Source organism: Lepidochelys olivacea, assembly GCF_965140295.1.
Source record: "Lepidochelys olivacea isolate rLepOli2 genome assembly, chromosome: 3".
Lineage (NCBI taxonomy): Eukaryota > Metazoa > Chordata > Testudines > Cheloniidae > Lepidochelys > Lepidochelys olivacea.
Window position 1 is genome coordinate 122,053,873 of NC_140413.1, and position 26,967 is coordinate 122,080,839.

The following is a 26,967-nucleotide window of genomic DNA, read 5'->3' on the forward strand; positions in this document are numbered from 1 at the left end:
GGATTGAGCATTTCTGTTTTAGGATTTTACACTGATGCCTGTAACTTTAGTTGGGGCGCCTTCCATGTAAAATGCATAATGCACTTCATGCAGTGTCTCCTCCCTTCTGGGGGTGAAAATTCTCTAGCTGGGATAGGTGTATTGGGTGTGGGGTTTTTTTTTAATGAAAGAGCAGACTTAAAAAACCCAACTGTTCTGTAGCTCAGCGTTTTCCACAATTCTGATCCATGTGGCCTGTTCCCCTCCTCTCTGCAGTTTTGGAGGCAGCTGAAAGCTCTCGCACAGCCTGTGCTAGCCACACTCTCTTGTTCAGCTTGCTGCCAGGTCGTATGTGCCCACAGCAACAGTCAAGCACGGTTCACTTTGCTCCTGACTCCTCTTTGCCAGCCTTTATTTTTGTGTGGTTTTGGGAAAGCTGCTTGCTACTGCCTTTCTTCCTCCTCTCCCTCTCCTGGATCTGGTAAAGAGCAGTGGAGTGGTCTCCGCTATCTGGAGCCAATGCTGCAGCTACTCCCTGTGAGGCTCCGCGGACCCCTGCAGGCATGGCAGAGCAACTTTTACAAATACTGAGCTAAATCTAAGCAGTGTTCTGTCTGTGAGGCAGCTTTTATGCGCTCTTCAGAGGCTGAATGTGCCCTGCTCATTCTCCATCTGCCAACCCTTGCACTGCTAGGGCATGGGGCTCTGAGTTGGACAGGCATATTCAGTGTCCCGTTGCCCCCAAGAAGTCATGACTCTAACACAGAAAAGCCTGATCAAGAGATCCCAAAGCAGATTGGGGAGAGACTCCACAAATAGAGAACTTCAGCCAACCCCAGGGGTTAGTCCCAGGACAGAACAGGATTAGGAAGACCATATCCCTGTGGCATCTTAGGGCCTCAAAGCCCTAAAATGGGTCCCCAGTTTCCTGGGGAGAGAGGCAGGGCTCATATCAAGCTCTCCTTCCTGGTTTGAATCAAGGAGTTCAGCAATGATCCTGGGGTAGGGGAAGTGGGACCTGAAGGGAACCACCCTGAGGGAGACGTATCCAGAGGGCTCAAGGCTCTGCATAAAGCAAGCTGCAAAAGACCACTCCTGACAACAGCTGGGCAGGAATGCCTGTGAAGTAGGCCCAAACCCCCCAAAAGAGAAAAGCTGGAGCGGGAAGGGGGGGGGAGAGGTGGAGAATAGGGACAAATAACCTAAGATCTCTGTCTTCTGACTCAAACAACTATTCTACTGAGGAAGGGGAGCGCTCAGCTTTAGGGTTTGAGAAGGACATGGGGGGGGGGGAATGCTTCAAAGGTTTTTCCTGAAATCTTTAAAGCCTTGTGCAAAGAAGTTCTATCCACAATCCAGATCCACCCTGTGAAGGTGCTGGAGGACAAGTCCACAGGCAAATACCTGCCTTCTAAATCCTCACCTGTGACAGCAATCCCACTGCACCTGTCCTGTGAGGAAGTGGAGAGAGAGGAATGGGGAAACCCCTGCTGAGGGTAAATACACAAATGGGCATCTGGCTACAAAGCTTTTCAGAACATATATTTCTTCTCCACTACAAAGCTCAGCTTCAAAGGTGGGAGCTGTTTTTTTTCTTGAAAGCATCTCTCTATTGAACCGCATTTTAAATACCCCCTGCAAAGCCTGTTCATGACAGGCACTAAAGAATTTGTTGCCTAGCAATGGCAACCCTAAACTTTTCATTCTCACACTCTTGCTAATAAATGTATTAAGCTAGAAATATTGTTGAGTACCCTACCTAAATCAAGGTAATAAGGCACCAGCTAGGGGAGGATACCTCTCAAAGTACCTTACTAAGGTTTTGGGTAATTAATGACAAATAAGTGACTTTATTAGCCCTGTTAACGTTGTTTGTGGGCAAACAACATGCCCCTCTACCCCACTTCCTGCCCATCAGAAGAAGAATATTCTAGGGGAGCTGATGGGGGTCAAATAGCAATTCCCCATGGTTCACAGGTGAGCCTAGGCTTGATGTCAAATTTAACTTAAAAAATAAAGCTGCCAATACACGGCTTAATAATTTATAAAGTAGCTCTTTGACTTTTGGTCAAATGTTTTATTGCTACTTAAGCAGCTTCGCTGCCAACAAAATATATAGCAGTGTTGGGAAGAGAAACCAGGTTAGTTACTGTAAGTGAGTTGCCATATGTAAAAATGCCAAACTTAGATGACATTCTAGAGCATATTGGGGAATTTGACTTGTTCCAGAAACAAGTCTCTTTTGTCTTATGCTTCGTGTCTGCAGCCTTCGCCCCTATTTACGTGGGTGTCGTTTTCCTGGGGTTCACTCCCAAACACCGCTGTCTCAGCCCTGGAGTTGCTGAGTTGAGCAGCCGATGTGGCTGGAGTTTAGAAGAGGAGCTGAATTACACCGTTCCAGAGCAGGAGAGACATGGGGAGTCTTTCTCTAGTCAGTGCAGGAGATACAACGTGGACTGGAACACAACTGGCCTCGGCTGCATAAACCCCTTAGAAAACTTCACTGTTTATGGCAACAGAAGCAGTATCCCGCTCACGCCCTGTCAAGATGGCTGGGTTTACAGTTCTTCAGGATCATCCATTGTGACTGAGGTACAAATGAATATTTTCTTCTTCCTCCCCATCCCCTGGGTTATCAACTAGTTGAGGGCAGACAAAGGTTAAATTTAACAGAAGTGCTTTCATTAAAGAGGAGACTCCTCATAATGAAATATATTGACTACTACGGCCTGTTTGATTGCATAACATGTATTTCATTTTCTGTTCTGAAGTGCTGAACAGAATTGTTTGCAGTGTTGATAGGCTCTTGCATTCAACCAGGGTAAATGGTTCCTTGTGTAAATTGAGCACAATCTTATGCAAAGCTTTAATTGCATGAGCACTCCCATGGAAGAGTGCATACGTGCATCTCAAACTTGATACGGAAACCAAGAGTAATACATAAGATGTGACGTGTGCAGTGAGTTCCACACAAGTGGATTCCTACACCCACACGGTGCTCATTGTAGGATCGTGGCCTACATCTTATAGCTTTTGAGGGGGAAAAAGAATTTAAGGGTTAGCCTTGACAAATGTGAAACACCTTTTAAATTCATTAGGTTGGATCAAAGATGATGAGATTAAATGGCTACATATAGGAAAAAAATAATGCACAATCCTACAAGAGACCTCATTTATTAGTCAACCAAATTGGAAATAAATCACAGAAAAGAATCCATGGATTTCCAATGTGCTGAAAATGTTGTCAAATATTGGAAAATAACCATTACTTCCAAGGGATATTTAAAAAATTGAACACCACTTGTAATATCCCAGCTGTTAAACCTAACTTCACAGCAGTGGTAGGAAAAACCTGTATAAACAGGATTAAACTAAGTTTGACGAAACTAAGCTAAAATATTTTGTACAATTGCGAGAACCAATACAAGTATTTGACAAAAATCATAAAAGCTGAAGATTGTTGAAACTAGATTTACACCCCCACATGAAGGGCGATGTAAGAAAAATTACAGGATAATTGATCTCTCCTAAAAACACACATAGGCACTTCTTAGATGGAGATGCGGTCTCTAATGTAATTGGGATCTAATCTGTTTGTGGCTTTTAAGATCAGGGCCAAGGCTTTAAATTGGCAGCAGAAGCAGTTTGGGAGTCTGTGATAAATGGGGTAGCTCTCTTTTTTTTTATGGACACCCAGCCAGCCAATTAGCTATAAAATCCCTCTTAGTAGTTGTTCTCTACTTGCTTTACCTGTAAAGGGTTAAAAAGTCTCCCTGCATAGGTTAAAAAGAAGGGAGTGGGCACCTGGCCAAAAGAGCCAATAGAAAGGCTAGAACTTTTTAAAATTGGGAAAAAACTTCCACATTGTTGGTCTGTGGTGGCTCTCTGGGAGAGAAGGGACAGAACAGCTATGCTGTGAGAGCTTGGGCCAGGTATGAAAAATCATCAAATCATACCTAGAAACTACTCAGTTGAAACCCCAGATATGTAAGTAGATCAGGAAATGTCTAGGAAGACATGTTTAGGTTTATCTCTGTTTATTTCTTTATGGCTTGTGGACTCCTCTGTGCTAATCCCAAATAATTTTGTTTTGCTTATAACCTTTAAGCTGGACCTCAAGAAGGTTATTCTTGATGTTTAATTTTTATAAGAGAGTTTCTTAAATCTAACAAAACCTGAGTTTTTAAATGTGTTTTCTTTTTGTTTTAATAAAATTTACCTTTTTTAAGAACAGGATTGGATTTTGTGTCCTAAGAGGTTTGTGCACATCTTGTTTAATTAGCTGGTGGCAACAGCTGATTTCCTTTGTTTTCTTTCTCAGCTCTTCTCTGGAGGGGAGTTGTGAAAGGGCTTGAGGGTATCCCACAGGAAAGAATTCCCAAGTGCGCCTTCCTGGGTTCTCAAAGGGGTTTTTGCACTTGGGTGGTGGCAGCATCTACCCATCCAAGGTCAGAAAAAGCTGTCACCTTGGGAGTTTAATACAAGCCTGGAGTGGCCAGTATTAATTTTTAGAATCCTTGCGCGCCCCCACCTTCTGCACTCGAAGTGCCAGAGTGGGAGATCAGCCTTGACAGAGTCAGTGGAGGGACTGGAGTACATATTTAGCTGCTATGAGCACATTAAACTGTGGAGGAGGCAAGTAGCTGAATTTGGCCTGTGCATTGTTTCCCCATTCAGCATCACATACAGTGATGGCGCTTATAGGTGACAAATGGATGGATCATTGTGGCCAGGTCCTTGTCCAGGAGAAAGAGGGTGGAGTGTCCTTGTGAGCTGGAAGTGGAAGAAGGCTTCTTCTGTCACTGATGCTATTTGGTCATATCCACACATTGATAAGCCAAATGGAACCCCAAGGCTTTGTGCCACTTTGACCATTGGGTGGGCCAGAGACAAGGCCTTGGATGGTTCTTCTGGGCATTTCATCATTCCAAGCAGTAACACTCTGCTTTTGCCCAGGCTGAGTTTGAGGCAGCTGCCCTTCATCCCGTGAACTGATCTCATAGGCATTTTGACCTCTTGGTAGTGTGGTATTGTTCGTGTCAGTGGAAAATGAGTTATCGGGATATTGTTAGGGCTCCATGGCCATCTCTCCAAGTGGTCTCATGTAGAAGGGGGAATTGTGGAGTCCCATGGGTAAGAGGAATAGTTACCCAGCACCCCTCTCTGAGCGGTGCTGGAGGGGAATAATTGAAGCTATTGTAATGCTGTGCCATCTATTCCCATTACATCAGGTAGGCAGGTGAACATGTCGTCACTGCTGTTAGGGAAATGTCCTACTTTGCTGAAATTGAAGAGGTGGTGCTTTAGAGTCCTTGTAACGGCAGCCAATATGTTGTCCTTCACTCTGATCCCAGTATGGCAATCTGATCTTTGTGAGTGGGCTCCCGTGCCTATGACTGCAGTGGGACTCTGTGCAGGGATCAGATGGTGGGATGCGGGCACAATGCTACAAAGAAAAACGTCACTTGTTGAAGTGCAATTGATAAGAATGAACGAACTAAAAAATAAAAGGATTTACTGTCTAGATTAGACTAATGATTGAGCTACTTGAGGAGAATTGGATTTAGTGGGATAAAATGTTTTAAAAATACAATTTTTGTAGCAACAAAACATATGAACCATAAGGGGGGAAAACAAAGTTGTGGTTGTGGGGTTTTTTGTTTTTGTTTTTTTTTTATTGGAAACTTCCTTCCCTTTAGATTTTCAGAAAATCTCCACATCTTAATTGTGGATACTTTTTGATTTCTGACACTAATTTTCCTGTGCTTAAAGGAATTATCTTCATATGAATACACACACTTTTGTGTAAAGTTTTCTTCAGATTCCACTTCATTGACAACAATTTTGTAAATTTACTGAAGAAAACACCATTTCCATTTTCTACTTGTAAAAATTGTTCTAAAACCTTGTTCATTAAAGGTTTTGTTTTCATGGGAGATGCCAGTAAGAACAACTCTAGTCACTTATTACAACCAAGACAAACTTTAACTGCTGTACAATACGTCAGTTCAGCTTGGACATTGGAACTGCTTTTAATTTGACAAAAACTAGCGTGTTGATCCAAGTCGCTGTTGCCTATGAGACATTCACCCCTTGCACCAAGGACAGGCAGAATCAACCTCATCTTCATATTTCACCCAAAATCCAGCACTTCTTGTAGTCTCTGACCCTCTCCTTCCTTATCTTTCTCACTAGCATCCTGGTGCCGTCCTGTTTTTCTTTCCACCTCCCTTTCTCTCTGCTTCCTGCTTTTGTTGCTCCCCTCATTTTCAGATTCAGGGGTTCAGTGTGGCTAGGGCTGCGCAGGGCTCCTCATGCTGTCTTTTTCCACGATGCTTCCCTCAGAAGTCACCATCTGTATGCTCCTCCTCTGGAGCAGGCACCAACCAGCCCAATTACTGCCACTGATTTTAGTGAGCGATAGTGCTGTTGTACATTCCCATTGACTGGGTGCCAGGCCCAGGGACCCACGTCAAGCCATGCTGCCCTGCTGGTTCTCCACATTCCTATTAGCAAACTCAAGGGCCCATATAGAAGCAGTTTCTAGAGAGGATCCTTTATTTAAGGCCCTGCACACATAGATGCAACAGTGTTTTAGAAACTGGTTTGTGCCATTCTCATCAGACGACAAACATGGCTGAGTTGTATCCACACAAACTCTTGGCACAACATAACCACATGCCAGACAAGGTAATGTATCCACACTGTCTAACTGTGTTCACATTGGTGCATTCTGGGAAAACCTGGTTAGCTTTCCCCTAGTGCCTCTGCAGGAGATTGAGCACCCAGAGAATCTATAGACACAGCAGCACCATGTGGGGGCTGGTCTGACCAACCACACAAGGTATGTCTACACTACAAATAAAAACCTGCAGCTGTCCCATGCCAGCTGATTCAGGCTCCCAGGGCTCAGGCTGCTAGGCTGTTTAATGGCAGCGTAGACCTCTGTGCTCAGGCTGCAGCCTGAGCTCTGGGACTTCCCACTGTACTCCTTCAGGGAGAATTGTATGTCCCCTGCTCTGTTTTACCCACATTCTGCCATATATTTCATGTTATAGCAGTCTCAGATGATGACCCAGCACATATTCATTTTAAGAACACATTCACTGCAGATTTCACAAAACACAAAGAAGGTACCAATGTGAGATTTCTAAAGATAGCTAAAGCACTCGACCCAGGGTTTAAGAATCTGAAGTGCCTTCCAAAATCTGAGAGGGACGAGGTATGGAGCATGCTTTCAGAAGTCTTAAAAGAGCAACACTCTGATGTGGAAACTACAGAACCTGAATCACCAAAAAAGAAAATCAACCTTCTGCTGGTGGGATCTGACTCAGATGATGAAAATTAAGATGCATCAGTCCGCACTGCTTTGGATTGTTATCAAGCAGAACCCATCATCAGCATTTCTTCTGGAAAGGTGGTTGAAGCATGAAGGAACATATGAATCTTTACCACATGTGGCATGTAAATATCTTGTGACACTGGCTACAACAGTGCCATGAGAATGCCTGTTCTCACTTTCAGGTGACATTGTAAACAAGAAGCAGGCAGCATTATCTCCTGCAAATGTAACCAACCTTGTTTGTCTGAGCGATTTGGCTGCACAAGAAGTAGGACTGAGTGGACTTGCAGGCTCTAAAATTTTATTGTTTTACTTTTGAATGCAGTTTTTTTGGTACATAATTCTACATTTGTAAGTTCAACTTTCATGATAAAGACTGCACTACAGTACTTGTATTAGGTGAATTAAAAAATGCTATTTTTTAAGTGCAAATACTTGTAATCAAAAATAAAGTGATCACTGTACACTTTGTATTCTGTGTTGTAATTGAAATCAATATATTTGAAAATGTAGAAAACATCCAAAATATTTAAATAAATGGTATTCTATTGTTTAACAGTGCGATTAATCACAATTTTTTTTAATCACGCAATTAATCGCCATTCATTTTTTTAATTGCTTGACAGCCTTAGAAATAACAGGTGCATATTGGGCAATATTATGTGTTTTGTGAAAATACACCATTCACAGGTGTACGCTAAGTGATAAAAGTTTCAACATGAAGCCTCATTGTTAATTTTTAGAGAGTAAGAAAATTGTCTTAAGGGACCTTGTCAGATCAAATTTAGCCCAAAATATCTTTTTTTTTAAAGCATCTAAAATAAAAGCTTTCCATTATTTTATTTAAAAAAAAATTAAAAAGCAGATTCCTTGTAGCGTTTGTAACCCAAACATTGCAGCTTTGGCTTAGCACATGAGAACCTGAAGGTGAAATTGCCTATGAAGTGGCTCTAAGGATAAATCTTTTTATTGAGATGGATGCGAGTATCCAAATGACAGGAGGTAATGTTGGTGAGGGAATGACCCATGTTAAGCCTCTTAGCATGCCTAGTTTGAAGACAATGGGCATTGCAGATGATTGGCTTTTCTGAAAATCGGACCACTTATTTAGGTGTCTAAACGTGGATTTGGGTGTGTGACGTTCAACAGTCAATTCTGAACATTTTGGCCCAAATGCCCCTTGTGTTGAAGAGCTCTGTACACACAGACAAGTTCTCTCTGCCTTCCTTTTCTTATGAATAATAATTTCTGAGCATTTTAGCTTCATATTTGCTATCATCTGCAACAGACCTTTTGTTAACTTGTAATTATTTGTATTGTCTATATAGCAGCAGCTGAAGGACAAACTAAAAATGTAAGTCCAGTGAGCCAAGGTTTACAAAAGTCACTGTTGATCCTGGGTGTCTCAATGGCACCTTTAAAGGTGTCTCATTTTCAAAGTGGGTGCTCACAACTGTTTGAAAATTGGGCTTTCTGAGGCATTTCAAGATGGGACTCAAACTGAGACGCCACGATCAATCGCTTTTGGAAATCTTGACCGAACGAGGAACACTCTTCTACTTTCATTAAATTTGTTAAAGATCTTGCATTGAATAGCTTTTGGGAGCCTGTCAAAACATTTCTATAACTGTGTAAATCTGCATTATAAAAGATTTCCACAGATAGTTCTGACTTCTAGGCTTTTTTTTTTAAAAGTAAACAAAAATTCAGTTAAAAATCCTGTTCTCCTTGTCAATCATTATTATAGGTCTGTTAGACTTTGTCCCAGATTACCTATGTATCTGTTAGGCATTTGGAGCAGTCAGGTGCCTCAATGTTATTGCAGAGTCAGCTCTCTTGCATCACATATGAGTTCTGCTGTCAATTTTAAAGCGAAGTGAGGTCCCCGGGGAAGATGCACTGTCAATATTTGCTTTATTCCATTGGAATTGCCTCTACTGGCAAGAACTAGATTAATTGCCTCCTGCAGCGCTGAGTCAAACACTTGTTCACAGATGGAGAAACAGACAAAAATTTTGTTTGAAAACCTACTTTTTTGCTAATCGTAACTTTCTTTACCTTAAACATTCTTCTATTTAAATATCTTTGAAAAGAACAGTAGGATCTCGGTAACTGGCCTGCTGCCAACCACACTGGGGGAGCCTCCCTGCTGCGGAGTCAGAATGGGCACCTCAGTTGAGCAGACGTCTTTTGATCAAGTCTGAAGTTTTGTTTAAAGGGTTTGGATAAGGATCCCCACCACTGCCCACAACTTCCAGCGTGGTTGCAACTGTGGGCCTCCAACAAAGGCCCTAGCTCCTTCCTTTCAGCCCTTACTTGGCTGTGCAGCAATGGACATGGAAAAAAAATCACAGAGTGTAAAGGTAACACAGGGGAAGCACCAGCCTTTGTCCTGTGGTAACCCCTATAGCCAGAAGTACACCAGCACAGTAGTAAACACATCTTGGTGTGTGGATTACAAATACATAGCTTTAATTAACCGAACACCAGCAGGAAGGAAAGGGATATACAGACAGATTTACATCCTTTAACACCTCCCATTCACGCCCCCCCAACCAATATTTCTTTACGAAACATTTTCTAAAACTATGCACAAAACCCAAGGATGAGTAGCCAATATCTAACAGGGTTGATTCTGGATAACACTTGCATAGGGACAATCCTGCTTTAGCTCTCCAAAGCCCCCCCAGTGTCTTGAAGACCTTGTGTTCAGGCCCAGCAAGCTCTGAGGACCTCTCTTCTTGGGCTTCTTACAGCAAATTCAAACTGTTTCTGCTCAGAGTGCACAGTATTTCAAGGCAGTTGCACTCAGACTATGGCCCAGCGGAGGTCACGTGATGTTTGCTGCTTGTTATAGGCATCTAGAATCTTCATTGCAAAGAAAATTTGAGACCCCTATTAGAGCAGCCAGGGCTACTGATTTATAGTTGGAGAAGAAGCAGGAATCGCGGCTGGGACCGTAGCTGCCAGCCCCCAGTGGAAGCTGCCAAAGGGACCAGAGTTGCCTGCATGTCTATGTCCAAGGATGTTCAAGTCCATAGTGATGAACTATGGTTATACAGTGCCTAGAACAAAGGAGTCCTAATCCTGGTGGAGGCTTTTGGGTGGTACTCTTAAAATGCAGGATCAACCCTGGAACAGAATGCTGTTTTAATAAGGCAAGGCTACAGTGGTTGTTGGTATCAACCAGTTTCTAGTTTTAAGGAGTGGATATATTCACTGAGTTTTCCTTCTAACTGTGATGTGCCTCTTCAGTTTAACCTGGTATGTGAGGACTCCTGGAAGGTGGATCTCTTTCAGTCCTGTGTGAATGCTGGCTTTTTTTTGGGATCGGTATACATCGGCTACATAGCAGACAGGTATGTGTGGGATATTAAAACATAGTTGATATCCCTAATCAATGTTTAGCAGTTAAAAATAAACAAATGTAGAAGCAAATCCATCTGACTAATAGCATGCTCATGCACCTTTCAGTGAATGAACACTTCTAAGTCTCTCGGTCTTAGAAAAACATATCAGACTCTGAGATGTCTATAGTTACTTGTAGCTGCAGATCTTTCCTGATCCCGCAAGCTCCCTCCCTGCAGTGCTCATGTGCTTTTTCAGTATATTTTATGGTGATACGTGCAAAAAACCCAGACACCCTATATGAATATATTGATTGTTAACAAAAGCCAGAAAACTGAGTTGGAGCTGTCATTCTGTCTTTCTGTGGTATGAATTGCAATTTTGATATGAAAACATCCTGTTCCCTTTTGACAAATGTTTGCTTATCAAGAAATAATAGTCGGAGATTGCCAAATAGATACAATATCAATGCAAATATGAGACAAAAGTGATTTACGTAACCGCAGCACCATGTTCAGAACTAGGGTATGAAGTCATTGTAGACTCCCATTGAGATTAAGGGTATATATATTCAGGGTGTATATATTCTGGCTCCGGGCACAGGAAGTGCATGTTGTGTTATAAACCATTAGAACCATTTTTCCAGTCACTGGAAAAAGTTGTGTCCACGTTCCTAATAATGTATTCCCCTTCGTTCCCCCTCCAAATTGCTTTGCATTGCAAGCTCTACAGGCCTCATCGTGTAAGTTCTCTCTACATGAGAAACTTCAATTCATGTCAATGAAAGATCTAACCATGGATGGTTTGCAGGATCGGGCCCTGTCAAGGTTCCTTCCCCACTCTGAACTCTAGGGTACAGATGTGGGGACCTGCATGAAAGACACCCTAAGCTTATTTTTACCAGCTTAGGTTAGAAACTTCCCCAAGATACAAACTTTGCCTTGTCCTTGAACGGTATGCTGCCACCACCACGCATTTTAAACAAAGACCAGAGAAAGAGACCGCTTGGAGACATCTTCCTCCAAAATATCCCCCCAAGCCCTACACCCCCTTTGCTTGATAAAAATCCTCACCAATTAGTACAGGTGAACACAGACCCAAACCCTTGGATCTTAAGAACAATGAAAAATCAATCAGGTTCTTAAAAGAAGAATTTTAATTAAAGAAAAGGTAAAAGAATCACCTCTGTAAAATCAGGATGGTAAATACCTTATAGGGTAATCAGATTCAAAACATAGAGAATCCCTCTAGGCAAAACCTTAAGTTACAAAAAGACACAAAAACAGGAATATACATTCCCTCCAGCACAGCTTATTTTACCAGCCATTAAACAAAAGAAAATCTAACGCATTTTCTAGCTAGATTACTTACTAACTTAACAGGAGTTGGAAGGCTTGCATTTCTGATCTGTTCCTGGCAAAAGCATCACACAGACAGACGCACCCTTTGTTTCCCCGCCCCCCTCCAGATTTGAAAGTATCTTGTCCCCTCATTGGTCATTTTGGGTCAGGTGCCAGCGAGGTTACCTTTAGCTTTTTAACCCTTTACAGGTGAAAGGGTTTTGCCTCTGGCCAGGAGGGATTTTATAGCACTGTATACAGAAAGGTGGTTACCCTTCCCTTTATATTTATGACAGGCCCTTTGTATGTAAATTAGTTACTCCTAATCCTCACATTACATAGGTACTTCAAAAGAAACTGCAGAGTAATTATATTCATTCTCAGGTATCTTTCCTCCATACTTAACAACACAGACTGTAATTCCAAAAATAGACAGGAAGGAATACCTTTATGGTCTGTTCGTATTAATGTGGGCCTATTGCTCACCTATCATTTGGGATACTTGGTTTCATCCAAACTGCTCAAAAGCATTTATGGAATTACAAAGCGATGGAGAAGTTAACCCAAATGATAGGTGAGCACTAGGCCCCCATTAACACCAGAAAAATGTAGTTTTATAATATTAATGTGGGCCTATCCCTCCAATAGACAAATGTTTGGATTTTCTAAATGCTACATGAAGTTTTTAACAGTTTACTTCAGTGTGTGTCTGAATTTTGATCTCATAAATGTAATTCTTTTCCCATGCAGATTTGGCCGTAAACTTTGCCTTGTAGTGACAATCCTTGTAAGTGCTATCTCTGGAGTTCTTGTGGCCTTTGCGCCAAGCTACCTTTGGATGGTGATCTTTCGCTTCCTACAAGGACTGGTCAGCAAGGGTAGCTGGACAGCAGGCTACATCCTGAGTAAGACTGGTGCTTTCCCTGGGAGTAATATTGGTAACGGGACATGAAGGGAAAACTGGCAATTCATTGGACTAAATGTGAACTGGAAAGCAGAAAGGGGCCCTTTGCTGCTTTTTGAAAGTGAATATATATGACTTGCTCAGAGATTGCTTTTCCCCTTGCTTATCAGTTTACTTTAGAGAGATCAGTTTTTCTTCCCTCAGATTCCGATGTCTTTGGAAGATCAGAATAGTGGTGTCAAATGAGGCTGTTACCTGAAATGCAGTCCCACTTACCCCAGAGCTCAGCCTCCCATTCCCCAGTATGCAAAAGAGGGAAGGGTGCAGCATCTTGGTGTGACATCAGTATTTAGGCTCCAGTGCTCTCTAAACAGATTGAAGGGAGGAGGTGATGAGGGAGGACTGTAAAGAAACAAGCAGAGGAAACAAACAACTTTGAGGAATCTTTATACATAAGGGAGCAGTAAACGGCAAACCCAGGCTTTACATCTTAAACAATAACTCAAGTACAGTAGATACCTACCAAGAAAAAGGCAGAAGTTGTTTTGGTGCTCTTTGATATTACATGCTCATTTGAAGGATGACGGTGGGAAGGCAATAAAGAGATCACATGCAGAGCCAGATTAACCCATCTCTGGGTCCTAGGCAAACGTACACTTCCTGGGCCCCAATTTCTAATGTGAATCACAGCAAACAGTCGTAAGGTACACTCACCATGGCCAGGCTGGCCATGCTGTGGATCTGCTGGACTGGCTGCTTGTTCTGCTGCTGCTTGTGGCACTAGTCACCAGGACGGGGGTGGATGGGTCAAACCTGAGCAGTGCTGCAATCCCATGCACCAGGTTGCAATGCCACCCACTCAAATGAGTGGCCAGATTGACACTAGAAGAGCTACATCAGTGCAGCTGGATCAGTGTAGCAGTAGTGCATCTGGGGAAGACGCTGTATTCCAACAGGAGAGCGTTCTTCTGGCGGCATAATTACTCCACCTCTGTGAGAGGCGGAAGCTATGTCAGTGGGAGAGCGTCTCCTGCCAACATAGCACCAGTGTAGACAGTCCTTAGGTCGATATAACTTGCGTCGCTCAGGGGGGTATCTTTTTCACACTCCTGAGTGACGTAAGTTAGATTGACTTTAGCAGTCGTGTGTCCCCCTCCCTGTCCCCCTCCCTGCTCTCCTGCTGGTAATAGCTCACCTTTCCTGATCATTCTTGTTACAGTCTGTATGGTAACACCCATGGTTTCATGTTCTCTGTGTATATAAAATCTCCCCACTGTATTTTCCACTTTATGCATCCGATGAAGTGAGCTGTAACTCATGAAAGCTTATGCTCAGATACATTTGTTAGTCTCTAAGGTGCCACAAGTACTCCTTTTCTTTTTGTGGATGCAGACTAACACAGCTGCTACTCTGAAACCTTTAGTGGTAGTGTAGACCTGCCCAGTGAAGTTTTTTTTAGTTTGTGCAAAAATCTGCATTGGTTAAAAAAAACCCATCACCTCCTCCCCAAATTTGGGCTCTGGGCATATGCCTCATTTGCCTATGTGTTAATCCAGCACTGCTCAAATAGTGACAGTGTCACTCTGATTATGTCACTTTACACTGATCCAGCATTAGTTTTTTTTTGTTTTGTTTTTTGTTTTTATGGTCGGTTAAATATAGTTCGCTGTTGCCCAAGGTGCCATTAGGGATCCCTTAGGTGTTGCAGAATTTAGGTTTTGTTCTTAAAATATAAGTGTTTCTCCTTTACAGTTGCAAAGAAAATCTTCCAAATGCTACATGGCTTTAGCATTGCATGTCTTCCTGAATCTGTAAAGTGGACAGTTTTAAAACAATAGCTGTGAGTGGTGCGAACTGCCTCATTCACCTCAGTGGAGTGTTAACTCTGAAGGTGACAAAACTGAAATGCCAACATTTTAAACGATTATACTGCTAAACATTGTAGCAGAAACATCTAGCTAATGTAGCTATCCAGAAGTTTGAGATGAAGAAAACCTAATGTAACAACCAGTCCATTCTGTGCCTCCCTCTCTCTCTCTCTCTATATACACACACACACACACACACACACACACACACACACAATATATATATATATATACTAGTGATTTGAGTATTATATCCACTACTGGAACAACTGCCCCCTCCACTTCACATCAGTCGTACAACAAAGGATTATTACCTCCTGGCACAATATGATCCTTCAGTTATACATGATTGGAACTTTATTTAGGATAGTGTTGTATTGTACAGTAAAATATCCCAGATGTAAATTTTGGTGATAGCGTTTCCTTAAGCATGGAATGCCATAACAGAGAATAGGATTTAAGGACAGTACAGTCTGGAATAAGAACATAGGTACTGACCTCAATGATCTAATAAAAATAAATTTTCATAAGCAAATTAAGCTTGGTCTGCAAGTAACAAAGGATTTGTGATGAGATTTTATGCAAAAATCTAGAATTTTTAAGAAACATTGTTCAGAGAATTAGTGTTTGCCTCCAGAATCCCTGAAAAGAAACCTACACCTCCCAAAATGCTTGAAACCTCTTGTTTCTGGAGTAGGGTTTCTTGGTTCTTCCATCTCTAAAATGACCCATCAGTTTTCCTTCTGTTTTTGAGCAGTCACTTATATCATATACATTTCAGTCACAGAAGTTGTTGGCCCAAGCCATAGGAAGACTGTGGGAATTCTCTATCAAGTAGCCTTTACAGTTGGACTCCTCTTCCTTGATGGTGTTGCTTATGCTATTCCACACTGGAGATGGCTGCAGCTTGCTGTTACTCTACCGTGCTTCCTCCTCTTGTTCTATTACTGGTAAGGACTTTCATATACCTCAGCAGAAGATTTAAAATGCAATTTCCCTTCATCCAAGAGAGATGCTAAAGAGCTGTAGGAGAATGTTGTATACTGCTTACATGCACATTACTCTGGTTAACTGCAGATCTACACCAATAAAGAGTGGGAATAGGCTTCTTTAATGTTCAATCCTTGGTTGTATCAGAGCATGCACATTTTATCTAATTATTCTTAGGAATCAAACTTCTGTTGCGTTATGCTGTTAATGGATTTTTTTTTTAAAAATTGAATGTAAAATAATTTGACACACAGAACTGAATTTTATATATGCATCAATTGAACATTTGTTTAAAGGGAAATTATTACATAATTTAGGACCATAGTTTGACTGACATCACCTTGAAATGGTGGTTAATTAGTGATCATTGTCCAATGGTGAAGTATTTTTATTTAAAGTGGTTTGTTGCACACAATTTTTTTAAAATGACACTATATTTTGTGGCACAACCAAAAGTAATATAGGTTCCTTTTTAGTAGATCATTTTGATTTATTGTTTAAAATAATTAACTTGTATCTTTTTGGTTTCACTCTTTTCTTTTTATGAGCACTTGGGTCATGAAGAGTTGTCTGCCCGGCGTGGGGATTAGGGGGGGATAGAGTTTTGTTTTCTTCCTTTGTCTATTTTTGTGAATTTTATTTGACATGAGTAAATGGAGTGAGAGTTCCAGTGCTTTTAGCCGGGTGTGTGTGGAGTGTGGTGATGGTGTACAGCAGCTCCTCACTTAACATCATCCCGGTTAACGTGGTTTCGTTGTTATGTTGCTGATCAATTGGAGAACATGCTTGTTTAAAGTTGCACAATTCTCCCTTATAATGTTGTTTGGCAGCCGCCTGCTTTGTCCACTGTTTTCAGGAAGACCAGCCCATTGGAGCCAGCTGGTGGGGGTTGGAACCTGGGTGGGCCGGCAGCCCCCTGTCAGCTCCCCTAAGTTCCCTGTGCGGCAGCCGCCCAGCAGGCTATCAATTGCTGAGCAGTTCAGGTGTCCCTCCCCCCACTTCCGTGTGCTGCTCCTGCCCTCTGCCTTGGAACTGCTCCTGGGAGCCTCCTGCTTGCTGTGGGGGAGGGGAAAGAGGGGTGCTGATGTCAGGGTGTACCCCCCTACTCCTGCACCTCATTTCCACAAACTTGGGGGGGGGGGAACACGACAGTGCTCAGGAAGGAGGGAGCTTGCTGGCAGCAGCTGCTGTCTCAATTTGCTGATCTACTTAAAAAGGTAGTGTACTTAGAGTGGGGTCAGCGTATTTAAAGGGGCAACGTGCGTCTCTCACACACGTTGTGTGTCTGTCTCTCTTGCACGCACGCTGTGTGTCTGCCTGACTCTCTGCCATGCTGTGTTTCTCCTCCCTCCACTTGTGCTGCCTTGTAGAGTGTGAGGCTACATTAACAACAGTGTGTTAACCCTTGAGGGCTCAGCCGAGTGCTAGTCCATCATTTAGCAGTAAGGCATTCCCTGGGCAATATCCCACCCTCTGACTTCACCCTCAGCCAAGCTTCACAATCATCATTGCTGTGCACAGTACTAAATTGTTTGTTTAAAACTTGTACTGTGTGTGTGTGTGTACACACACACACACACACACACTGATGTAAATAGGGGAGGCTAGGTTCCAGGAAAAAATTTTCCTAGAACCTAACCTTCCCTATTTACATTATTTCTTATGGGGAAATTGGATTCACTTAACATCATTTCCCTTAAAGTAGCATTTTTCAGTAACATAACTACAACGTTAAGCAAGGAGTTACTGTAGCTGGAAAATTGCTCCTCATGAGGAGTAAACTGACTGGGCAAGTGTTACACATGTTCTTATTGCAAGGTTTTCATATTGTTTTATCATGAGTGTGTTCATCTCCAGTAAAATCAAGCTACTGCCAAGGCTCCTCCTCCAACTTCATCTTGCAGCATGGCAAACTGTTCTTTTCTTGAAAAGCAGAAAGTAGTGTCACTGTGTGTGTTCAACTGAAGTACTGTCTCCACAACCTTGGTTCAGTGTGGATGCACCATTTTGTTTTCTGTATTGCAGCGTCTGCTTGCTTGTGTTACAGGTGTCTGCCTGAGTCTCCAAGGTGGCTGATATCTCAGAAGCAGAATGACAAGGCCATGAAGATTGTGAACTATATTGCCAAAAAGAATGGGAAAAAGCTGCCTGCCCATTTTCAGGTGGGCTTGAGGTTTTATGCTTGTAGGTGAACAACATAAAAGTTCTTTCTATAATGCTTTCCACCTGAGGAATTCTACCTGCTGGTAAATATCAAAGGTAACCACACAGTCCCAGCTGGATAACTATTATCCCCCATTGTACATATGAGGAAGCTGGTGCAAGGAGAGATTCGGACACTTGTCCCAGATCATGCAGGAGGTTTGAAACAAGGCCGGGAATAGACTCCAGGTGTCAGTGCTGTGCCAAGGTTCTTATTTATTCGAGAGCCGAAACATTTTGCATTGCAATGCTGCTGACTCATGACCCTGTTCAGCTAAGACTAAAGAAAAAGGAAATTATTTAGAATTACGCTTGAGATCCTGGAGAAATTACTTAGGAAACGCCAGATCAAAAAGATAAGGAATGACTAAAACTGTTGAAGTGAAGTTAAAGAATTCCCTCGTTATCATTGTGATCCTTCTCCTCCATATTCCATGCAATAATCACAATGGAGTGGTGCGTTTCTCAGGAAGCTCTTATGTATTGTATTAAGTAACATGTCTAATATATATTACAATATATCACCTCCCTTCCTGTTTAACATGATAAATTTCTGTCACCTGGTTTAGCCCTTAATTAACAATGCACTGGTTCTTCTGTAGAATATTAACCTTGAAGAGGAAGGTGGGGAAAAGCTGAGTCCTTCATTCATGGACCTTGTCAGGACACCTCAGATGCGGAAACACACATTCATTTTGATGTACAACTGGTAAAAAAAAAAAAAAAAAAGATTAAAGTCATCTTAAGACTTACTTTTTATTACAAAGCATTAAAGTTCCAGTTTTGTCTTACCCCTGTTTCCTGCACTCAGAACTCAGTTTTTTCATGCTCCAGACTTTCTTCCTCCTTTGTACTGCTGGGGAGGTTTCTCAGTTACTCTCAGTCCTGTCAGGGGAGATCATTGGAATAGTATGAGCTAGAGTTCTTAGCTGTGGTTTTAATTTCGCTCCATTGCCATGATGACCTCATGTGTCTGGTCACCAATGGATGAATTATGGGGCCACATGAGGACTTCTCCACACATAGAGAAGTTAAACTTGTTTCCCACTCCATCAGTTTAAGAGCACGTTACATCTATGTAGACAAGTGCTTCAGTCAACTGTAAGGAGACAAAAACTGGTATCAGTTACCCCAAAATTTGATAGGGGTAAGAACTGGGGTAGCCTAAATTGGTGCAGGCTCAATCAGTTGAGTAACTGTTGGCTGCAATGCACTGGCACAACGGGCTCAATATCAGGTCTGATAGTTGCACCCCCATCCTCATTGTGACCCCCCCACAGTATCTGCCATACCCAGAAATGTCTCCCTATCCCAGGCCTGACGTTAGCCAGGGAATAGGGAGATATTGGGGACAGTGTGATGGAGGGGGTTGCTGTGAAGTGGGAGGTAACTGAGGAATACCATGTGGGAGGGGTCCCTCATCTGAGGACTGAGGTTCACTGGCTGAAGGAGCCATCTCACTTGAATCAATGTAAAGCAGCCGTGGTGTGGACACATTCAATTGATGGTGGAATTATTGATGTAAAGCAATCTATTTGCAATACTGATTAGTATAGACAAAGCCAAAGTGACTCCGTCGGCTTTGCCTGCACTCAGGAATAGCTCATAGTCACCCATTAGCTTCTAGGAATCTCTGTAGATCTGCTGGTGCTGACCCCTAAGCAGAGACAAGAGCAAGCAGAAATTTGTACCAATTGCACTAACAGAAATCTGTGCTATTAATGAGGTTGGACAAGGCCTACGGGGAGTCATTTTGGCCTTGTGTACAGTAAAGAAATCACTCCGTGATAGAGCCATTAGTTCTTATACCCAGTTTGTTCAACCAGTGATTGAGTGGGCAGGGTTTATATTAGCAAAAGCAACCAAAAGGGAGGAAGAAGTGTAAAACCGGGTAGAAGAGGCCATCTTTTTGTTTGCTCCTTTTTTACTCTCTCCTTTTGTAGACACTTCTGCCAAACTAACAGTGCGTAAGTTATAGCACCACATATCTAACCCCAAGAACTGGAGCAGAGTGTTTGTCATTTGCTTAGATTGCAAGTTCCTCTGGGCAAGAACTGTGTGTATTCTGTGTCTAAGACAGCACCAACCTCAGTGTTGCCACGACACAAATAATAACCATATGCCACCATGGATGATTACAACAAATCCGTGTTGCCATGACAGAATTTCCCAGTCTTAGAGCTTGTTTATGCGGTGTGCTACTGTGCAGCAAGCCACTACTATGGCGCAACCTTGCAGTGCACCAGCTTTCCATGCAGTAACTTGTCACGTGGACCCTGCTACAGCGCAGTGAAAGATTTGCGCTAAGCCACGCTCCCGGCCTTTCAGTGCACTGTAGTAGTTCCCCGTGGGACGTTACTGCATGGCAAGCTGTTGTGCTGTAGATTCACACCCTGGGTCTCCATCCAGTAACTTGCCATGTGGACAAGCTCTTAGCCTCATCCTTATATGAAACAATTACAAGTAAATTTATTTCTTGAGGCAAGATGAGAATGTTAATACAAGCATTTGACTAGAGGAGTTTGCCTACCTTCTGAACTCGCTCCCCAATTGCGTGGTCAATTTGCTCTTAACTAAGAGCTCTTTTTTCAACCGTCTGAGCAGTTAAAAGGAGTTATTTAGAAAACGCATTGCTTGTCCAACTGCCCATCTAAGTCTCCATTATGTCTGATGGTGAGGATGCAGAGGGCAGAATGGGCACTTGACAAAGGACTATTCCTTCAGTGGTCATAAGCCCATAATTGTAACTCAGAGCTAGAAGTATGGGTAGGCTGAAAGCTTTTTTAGCCTGAGTCTATGATACTATTGATATTTCCTACCCGATTTTATATTCAACGCTCAGTTCCTGAACTACCATATTATTTTATGGGCTGTAAACTCTACCTCTAGTTTCTGCTTTCCAGCATTAATCTCTACTGTTCTTCTCTCAGGCTTTCATCTACACTGTTGAGTAAATTAGAGCTGAAGTTGGTTTTGTTGACCTAATTGTGGTTCAGAAGGTTTGTTTATGTGCACTCCAAGAGGAAACGGGTCTCTGTTCTTTGACTAGATCTTTTAAGAAGCTTGGGCTCTGTTCTCTGCCTAGGTTGACCAGTGCTCTTCTGTACCAGGGGCTCATCATGCACATGGCAATGGCTGGTGGGGACATGTATCTGGATTTCTTCTATTCTGCCCTTGTTGAATTTCCAGCTGCCATCATTATCATTCTCACAATCAATCACATTGGCCGTCGCTATCCTTGGGCTGTGGCAACTTTGGTGGCAGGCGCTGCCTGTCTCATTATGGCTTTAATCCCCGAAGGTGAGTTGTCAGAGGTTTCCAGTAGTTTACCTTCTCAGTGTTACCTCTTGGGGACCTCATTAATCTGTCTCACTATAGTCTAGGTTTGAAAGTTTGCAAAAGCATGTCTGGGATTGTAGCTGTGCACCTGACAGGTGCTGGAGACTTTTCTCACACCTCCAGCCCCCCACACCCCAGAAGTGAGATGGAATAAATGAAAGTCTACATTTTTGCAGACATCAGAATTAATAGGAAATATCTTGGGGAAATAGGGTACCGTACATAACTTTGCAAATCACATTTAACAATAACTCATGTGGTGCTAACTGTTTTAATCTGCTGCTTTATACAATTAATAGCAGTTCTTTTGAACTAATAAAATTAAAGTAATACAGGATTATTGGATTCTACTAAAAATAACATTGTTTCATTAGATAACCTCATCCTACCCAATGACCGTTGGCCCAAAAAGCCTCCAGAAAACATTGTAAGTGAAATAACTGTTTCCTTTGCAGATATTCACTGGCTAAAAGTGACTGTAGGTTGCATTGGGAGAATGGGAATTACAATGTCTATTGAAATGGTTTGCTTTGTAAACACTGAACTGTACCCAACGTTTTTGAGGTGAGTGCATTGTCTGGGGACAGCATGATGTGAAAGGCAGCTGTTGAAACTGACAGATATGTTGTATTTTATATTGACTTAACAATTAGTACAGAAATGGTCCAGAATTATAGATGTATTGATGTCTAAAGAACATTATGCAAATGGATCACGTAGAAAATTGAATAAAAGACAAGTTAATGCAGGAACAGAACATGCAACTTCTCCTTATACATTGCACTGCAAATGGAACATGCAGAGCTGGATTAAAGCAAGATTCTTGTCCTTCAAATCCAGAGGTTGAAAGGGGCTAGAGACAATAATGAATGGGTGAGAAATGGAGAGTCTGTCAGGGGTCTGGGAGAGCAGGAAGATGGAAGTAGAATAAAAGTTTATTTGAGGAGGGGAGCTGAATTAAGGAGGACTGGGAAGAATCTGGGCTGGTTGAAATTTTGGAAGCCCCAATGTGTTGGTGGATTGGGGCACCTTTTGATCTTTAAGGGAAGTGATGAATTTTCCATCTCTTGAAGTCTTCAATTCTATTCTAAGTCAAGACTGGATGCATTTCTGGAGATATTCTTCAGCCAAACACAAGTTACTTGGCTCAGTACAGGGGTAACTGGATGAAATTTAAGAGCCAGTGATATACAGAGTAGATGATCTAATGATCCCATCTGGCCTTAAACTCTATGAAACTTAATCTACCATGAACGCCGGCTTTGGATAGCAGTTTTATAAGAGGATTTTAGGTACATGCATTCATCGCCTTTTAAAAAAAAACAACCCCCCCCAAAAACCTGAAAGAATCTAAATTTAGCCCATATTATGTAGAAACTGCTAGATTCCCATATGCTCATTTGAAACCTGTATAAAGATCATTCTGCCTATAAGCTCTAGTTAGGAAGCTACTGAAGGGTTTTTTTTGTTTTTTTTTTATGGACGTGTACATTAGGCAGACCTTTGAACATCTCCCTACATTGACAGTTATTTAAAATAATGTAGCTAATATTTTCAAAGTTCTGTTCTATCTGGTGGCAGGTTCTAATGGGACACTCTGAGCCTGATTCTCTACTACCTTGAAGTTTATTATTAATCATGTTTATTACAGTAGTGTTTAAGAGCCAGTGAAGAGTAGGGCCCCAGTGTGCTAGGCACTGTACAAACAGAGTAGTAGATGGTACCTGCCCTGAAAAGTTTACCATCTAAACAGAGAGAATAGAAATGGTGGGTGGGAGGGGTAACTTCATGATATTTTTATTGGGGGGGGGAAATCAGCTAAATGGGAAGGGAAGTGGGGAAGGGAGGGCAGAACAGATTGGAAGAGAGTAAAGAGGGGCAGGTGTGGAGTGAAACTGAGGCAGACAGTGAGGGATGACGAGGGTTGGTGTAGCCAGCCAATCAGCACAAGGCAGAAAGAGCTCACACGAAACTGTAGAAAGTTCTCTGAATCTCAGGGAATCACTTACTCACATTTATGCAAAAGAGGTGTAAACCTTCCCATGGCTATTTGGTAGGGTTATAGTCTTATGCTACACAGGTGTGAATGACTTCATGAGGAGCAAGGCAGGAGAGAATCAGGACTTATGATTCCATTTTGGTATTTTATTATGGTTAGGCTGCTGAAACCACAGCCTATCATACTGACCAATAGTCTCATTGTTTCCTTGTACTCCCCATCTGTTGTCTCCTGCTTAGATTGTAAGCTCTTTGGGACAGGGATGTTTGTTCTGTTTGCACAGTGTCTAGTGCAATGGAGTCCAGGTTCATGCCTGGGCTTTGAGTCACTGCAGTAATGCAAATAGTTAATCATCACAATTTTATGGCAGAATGTATTCTGTTCCAGCTACAGAACTTTTTCAGACCAGTATAGTGCAATGACTGTTTTGCTGTTCAATCAGGAACCTTGGTGTAATGGTCTGTTCTTCCTTGTGTGATGTTGGTGGGATACTAGCCCCATTCATTGTCTACAGGCTGTCAGAGATCTGGCACGAGCTGCCACTTGTAGTTTTTGGTAAGTATTTTCTTACCTTCTTGTGGAGTGTTCCTCAGGTGTATTAACCATGCCTCAGTTATGACAAACAAATCTGAGAAACTGATTCCAAATCTAGGAGAGAATATTTTTCCCTTCACAAAACCTTCAAATCATAATAAACTAATAGCTCACTTCTGAGTTGTGTATGTAGTCAGAGTCCACGTCCATATATATTATGGTTTCTTATGTGCTTTTTTATTTAAAAAAAAGCTGCAAACTAACAAATGTTGCTTTGACAAGTTGAAGAGGATTGTGAAATTTACCAAAATTCAGATCGCATGTCAATTTGTTGACCGTATTCATTAGAGTCATTTTCTCACTTCTGTGGTTTGGTCTCTGTGTTGAGACAAGATGTTGTCATTTCAAATGGTGCCTGTTGGATATATTTTATGGATTATTAAGGATGTTGCATACTTCAGTCTTGTCAATATTCTCTTTTTTGATTGGACAGCCATGTAATCATCTTTAAAATAGGCTATAGACTAGTAAGCAACCTTCTTCAAAACAGGCTGAAATTTCCTGGAGATTAGTCAATCTAAACTTCAGGCCAGGTACTGCAAAATCTCAAAGTCTTTGGACTAGTGCGTTATCGCTAGAAGTCTGTCTTTGAAGGCAATACATTATTTTTAATAAAGAGCATATTTATATTATTTACAAGGGACTTAATAATACATACATTTTAGAATGGGGCTTATGAAAGTTGGTAACCAGGAATTTAGTGAGTGAGAGATTAACTGTAATTTTTAAAATCTTGTTCTCATGGTGACCGAGAAATCCAATACATTTCATGTCGTACAAATATACAGACTATAATTCCTCAAACATGCCTTTCCAACTTGATATATACCATTACAGTACGTAGCTTACAATTAAACTTTACTATCTATAATTATCTCAGTAATGCCGCAATGAGACCCCTGAAAAGCTGTGAACCTGCCTTGTGATAAAAAAAATTCTATATACTCACACATGCGCGCACATTCGCTATAGAGCAAAATTTGGCCCTTTATTTCTGTATGTTAAAAAACAAAATCTCTTCTACCAACTTTGTTGTTTTAATTAAATTCAGCAATTATTATTGCAGCCAGATGGCATCAAATGTATCCTATGATGTGAGTTGGGTTCTAACTTGGTCTTCTCGTGTGTGTTTAATTTGAAGCTGTGGTTGGTTTAATTGCTAGTGGATTGGTGGTGTTGCTGCCTGAAACCAAAGGGAAAATATTACCTGAGACTATTGAAGATGTAGAAAACTTGCATAGGTGAGTCAGGTGGCACATTCAGATTGTTGGAGCTGTTCATGTTTCGAAAAAGAAAAGACTAACAGAAAAAGCTACAATGTAAATGTACATCCAGTGGTTGTCATTGAAATCATCATGGTATCTGTGGCATAGTTACTGCAGTATACTTCTGAGTTCTAGGGATACGAATGCTATGTAGACAATGGCAAAGCTCATTTTGCATTCAGAAGGTAACTGTAGTGTATAATGGTGACCACTGGATCCCTGGTGTTTAATGGCTTTATGAAAAATGTTCAATTTTGACATCTCCAGCAGGTGCATACATCCTGTCCCTCCTCCCAACACACCACAAAATCCCGTGAAATTATTATTTTGCACTTTTATTCCAATGGTGATTTTTCTTAGGACTGAGAAGAAAAACAGGTAGATAGACATTGTGTTCTCCAAAAGAAAACTCCATGCTGCTTCTGATAATTTCTTATTAAATATAAGAATTTATATAATAGTTCTACCAATATTTGATGTTCATAAATACTGTAAATATTAAAATAGTGTGATCTATCTACATATGTCTGACGGCAATATTGTGACCTGGAATTTGCATTATGTACCCTCTCATTGCCTTGCAGTGGCTACCCTGATCATGGGTAGCAGAACAGGAAGGAAAGCAGCCTCCGTGGGGATGTTGCATCCCAACCTGGTGCAAGTGGACGGGATGGAGTAGGGAGTGGGAGCCATGACTCTAGCCCTTGAATTTGCTGACTAGCATAGTTATGCTGACATGCCAGGGGAAGGATGTTGTCAGGTATGGGTCTGGCACAGGGTATAGTAGGGGGAAATGAGTAAGCAGATTGTGACTCTGATAGTTTTACTCAAAACCTTTTCCTGCCCAGAGCTATTTTTGGGTTGGCTGGCTACCTTCTCTGCCTCCAGAGCACAGCTTGTTAATTTAGGAACCTTCTGGCTTCAGTTTGTTGCACTGGGAAAACTAGTTGCCCGGAAACTGAGAAGAACAACTGTAGGCCATTAGTTGGACTTTGGATAGCAACATCAGCCTCTCAGACTCATTGTATGACTGACCAAATGCTGTTTGGGCAGGTGGGGGGAGGTTTTTCTTTCCCCCCTATAGAATAAAAAAAGATGAGTCCTTGTTATCAGACACCGAGTGCAGTGATGTCAATGTTTGTTGAGAGGGATAGCAAACATCAGGTCTTTGGGAATAGACAGCTCATTTTCACAAAGTCAGAAGTCAGTGACCAGAAGTGCATATGAGGTTAGACGACCTTTGAACCCATGATGACATCTTAAGAATCCAATTAAATTTACTATATATGACACCTATATGAAGTAACAAATAGTATGTGGTAAAACTATATCTGCAGTTTAGCCTATAAGCTATGCAATGTGCTATGTTATTGCTGAATATGTCTCTTCAGATAGTCAAAGTACCTTAGCAAATTACCTAAGCACATGCCTAATGTTAAGTACATGAGTAGTCACATTGCAATCGATGGGGCTACACACAGGCTAAAAGTTAAGCTTATGCTTGTGTACCTTTAGTTAAAGCATTAAGTCAACAGTTGGTAGTATGTGCTTGATCATATAATAACAAGAACAAAAAAACTGCAGGATACTCATCCCAAGTGAATTACAAACTGATGTTGAAGTTGAATTAGCATATTGGCTGTTGGGTAAAATTTTCAAGTGTCTAAGCAATTTAGGAGCATAAGACCCATTTTCAAAAGTGACGTAGGCACTTAAGAGCCTAATTCCAATTAGTCTTACTCCAAAGTGCCTAAATCACTTTTGAAAATGGGATGAAGATGTTCTGAAAATGTTACC

The 26,967-nt window shown here is 41.7% G+C and overlaps 1 protein-coding gene across 5 annotated transcripts in view; it reads left to right on the top strand.

Annotated features, from left to right (window-relative positions):
• Window positions 1-2,110: 2,110 nt before the first annotated feature.
• LOC311518173 (solute carrier family 22 member 2-like) overlaps window positions 2,111-26,967 on the top strand; it is a 32,860-nt gene continuing 8,003 nt past the window's right edge. For 2 of the 5 annotated variants that reach the window (XR_014710909.1, XM_084623721.1), the window contains exons 1-9: window positions 2,111-2,571; window positions 10,577-10,680; window positions 12,760-12,914; window positions 15,563-15,731; window positions 17,819-17,933; window positions 18,576-18,682; window positions 21,059-21,273; window positions 21,768-21,876; window positions 23,754-23,866. Coding sequence is in view for 2 of the 5 variants with exons in the window: in XM_084623721.1 (XP_084479847.1) it covers window positions 2,155-2,571; window positions 10,577-10,680; window positions 12,760-12,914; window positions 15,563-15,731; window positions 17,819-17,933; window positions 18,576-18,682; window positions 21,059-21,273; window positions 21,768-21,876; window positions 23,754-23,866 (1,504 nt within the window). In the remaining 3 variants the exon portion in view is untranslated. Of the gene's footprint in view, window positions 2,572-10,576; window positions 10,681-12,759; window positions 12,915-15,562; window positions 15,732-17,818; window positions 17,934-18,575; window positions 18,683-21,058; window positions 21,274-21,767; window positions 21,877-23,753; window positions 23,867-25,046; window positions 25,147-25,754; window positions 25,931-26,967 lie in introns of all 5 variants that reach the window. The other 3 variants (XR_014710910.1, XR_014710911.1, XM_084623720.1) reach the window with 3 other exon arrangements.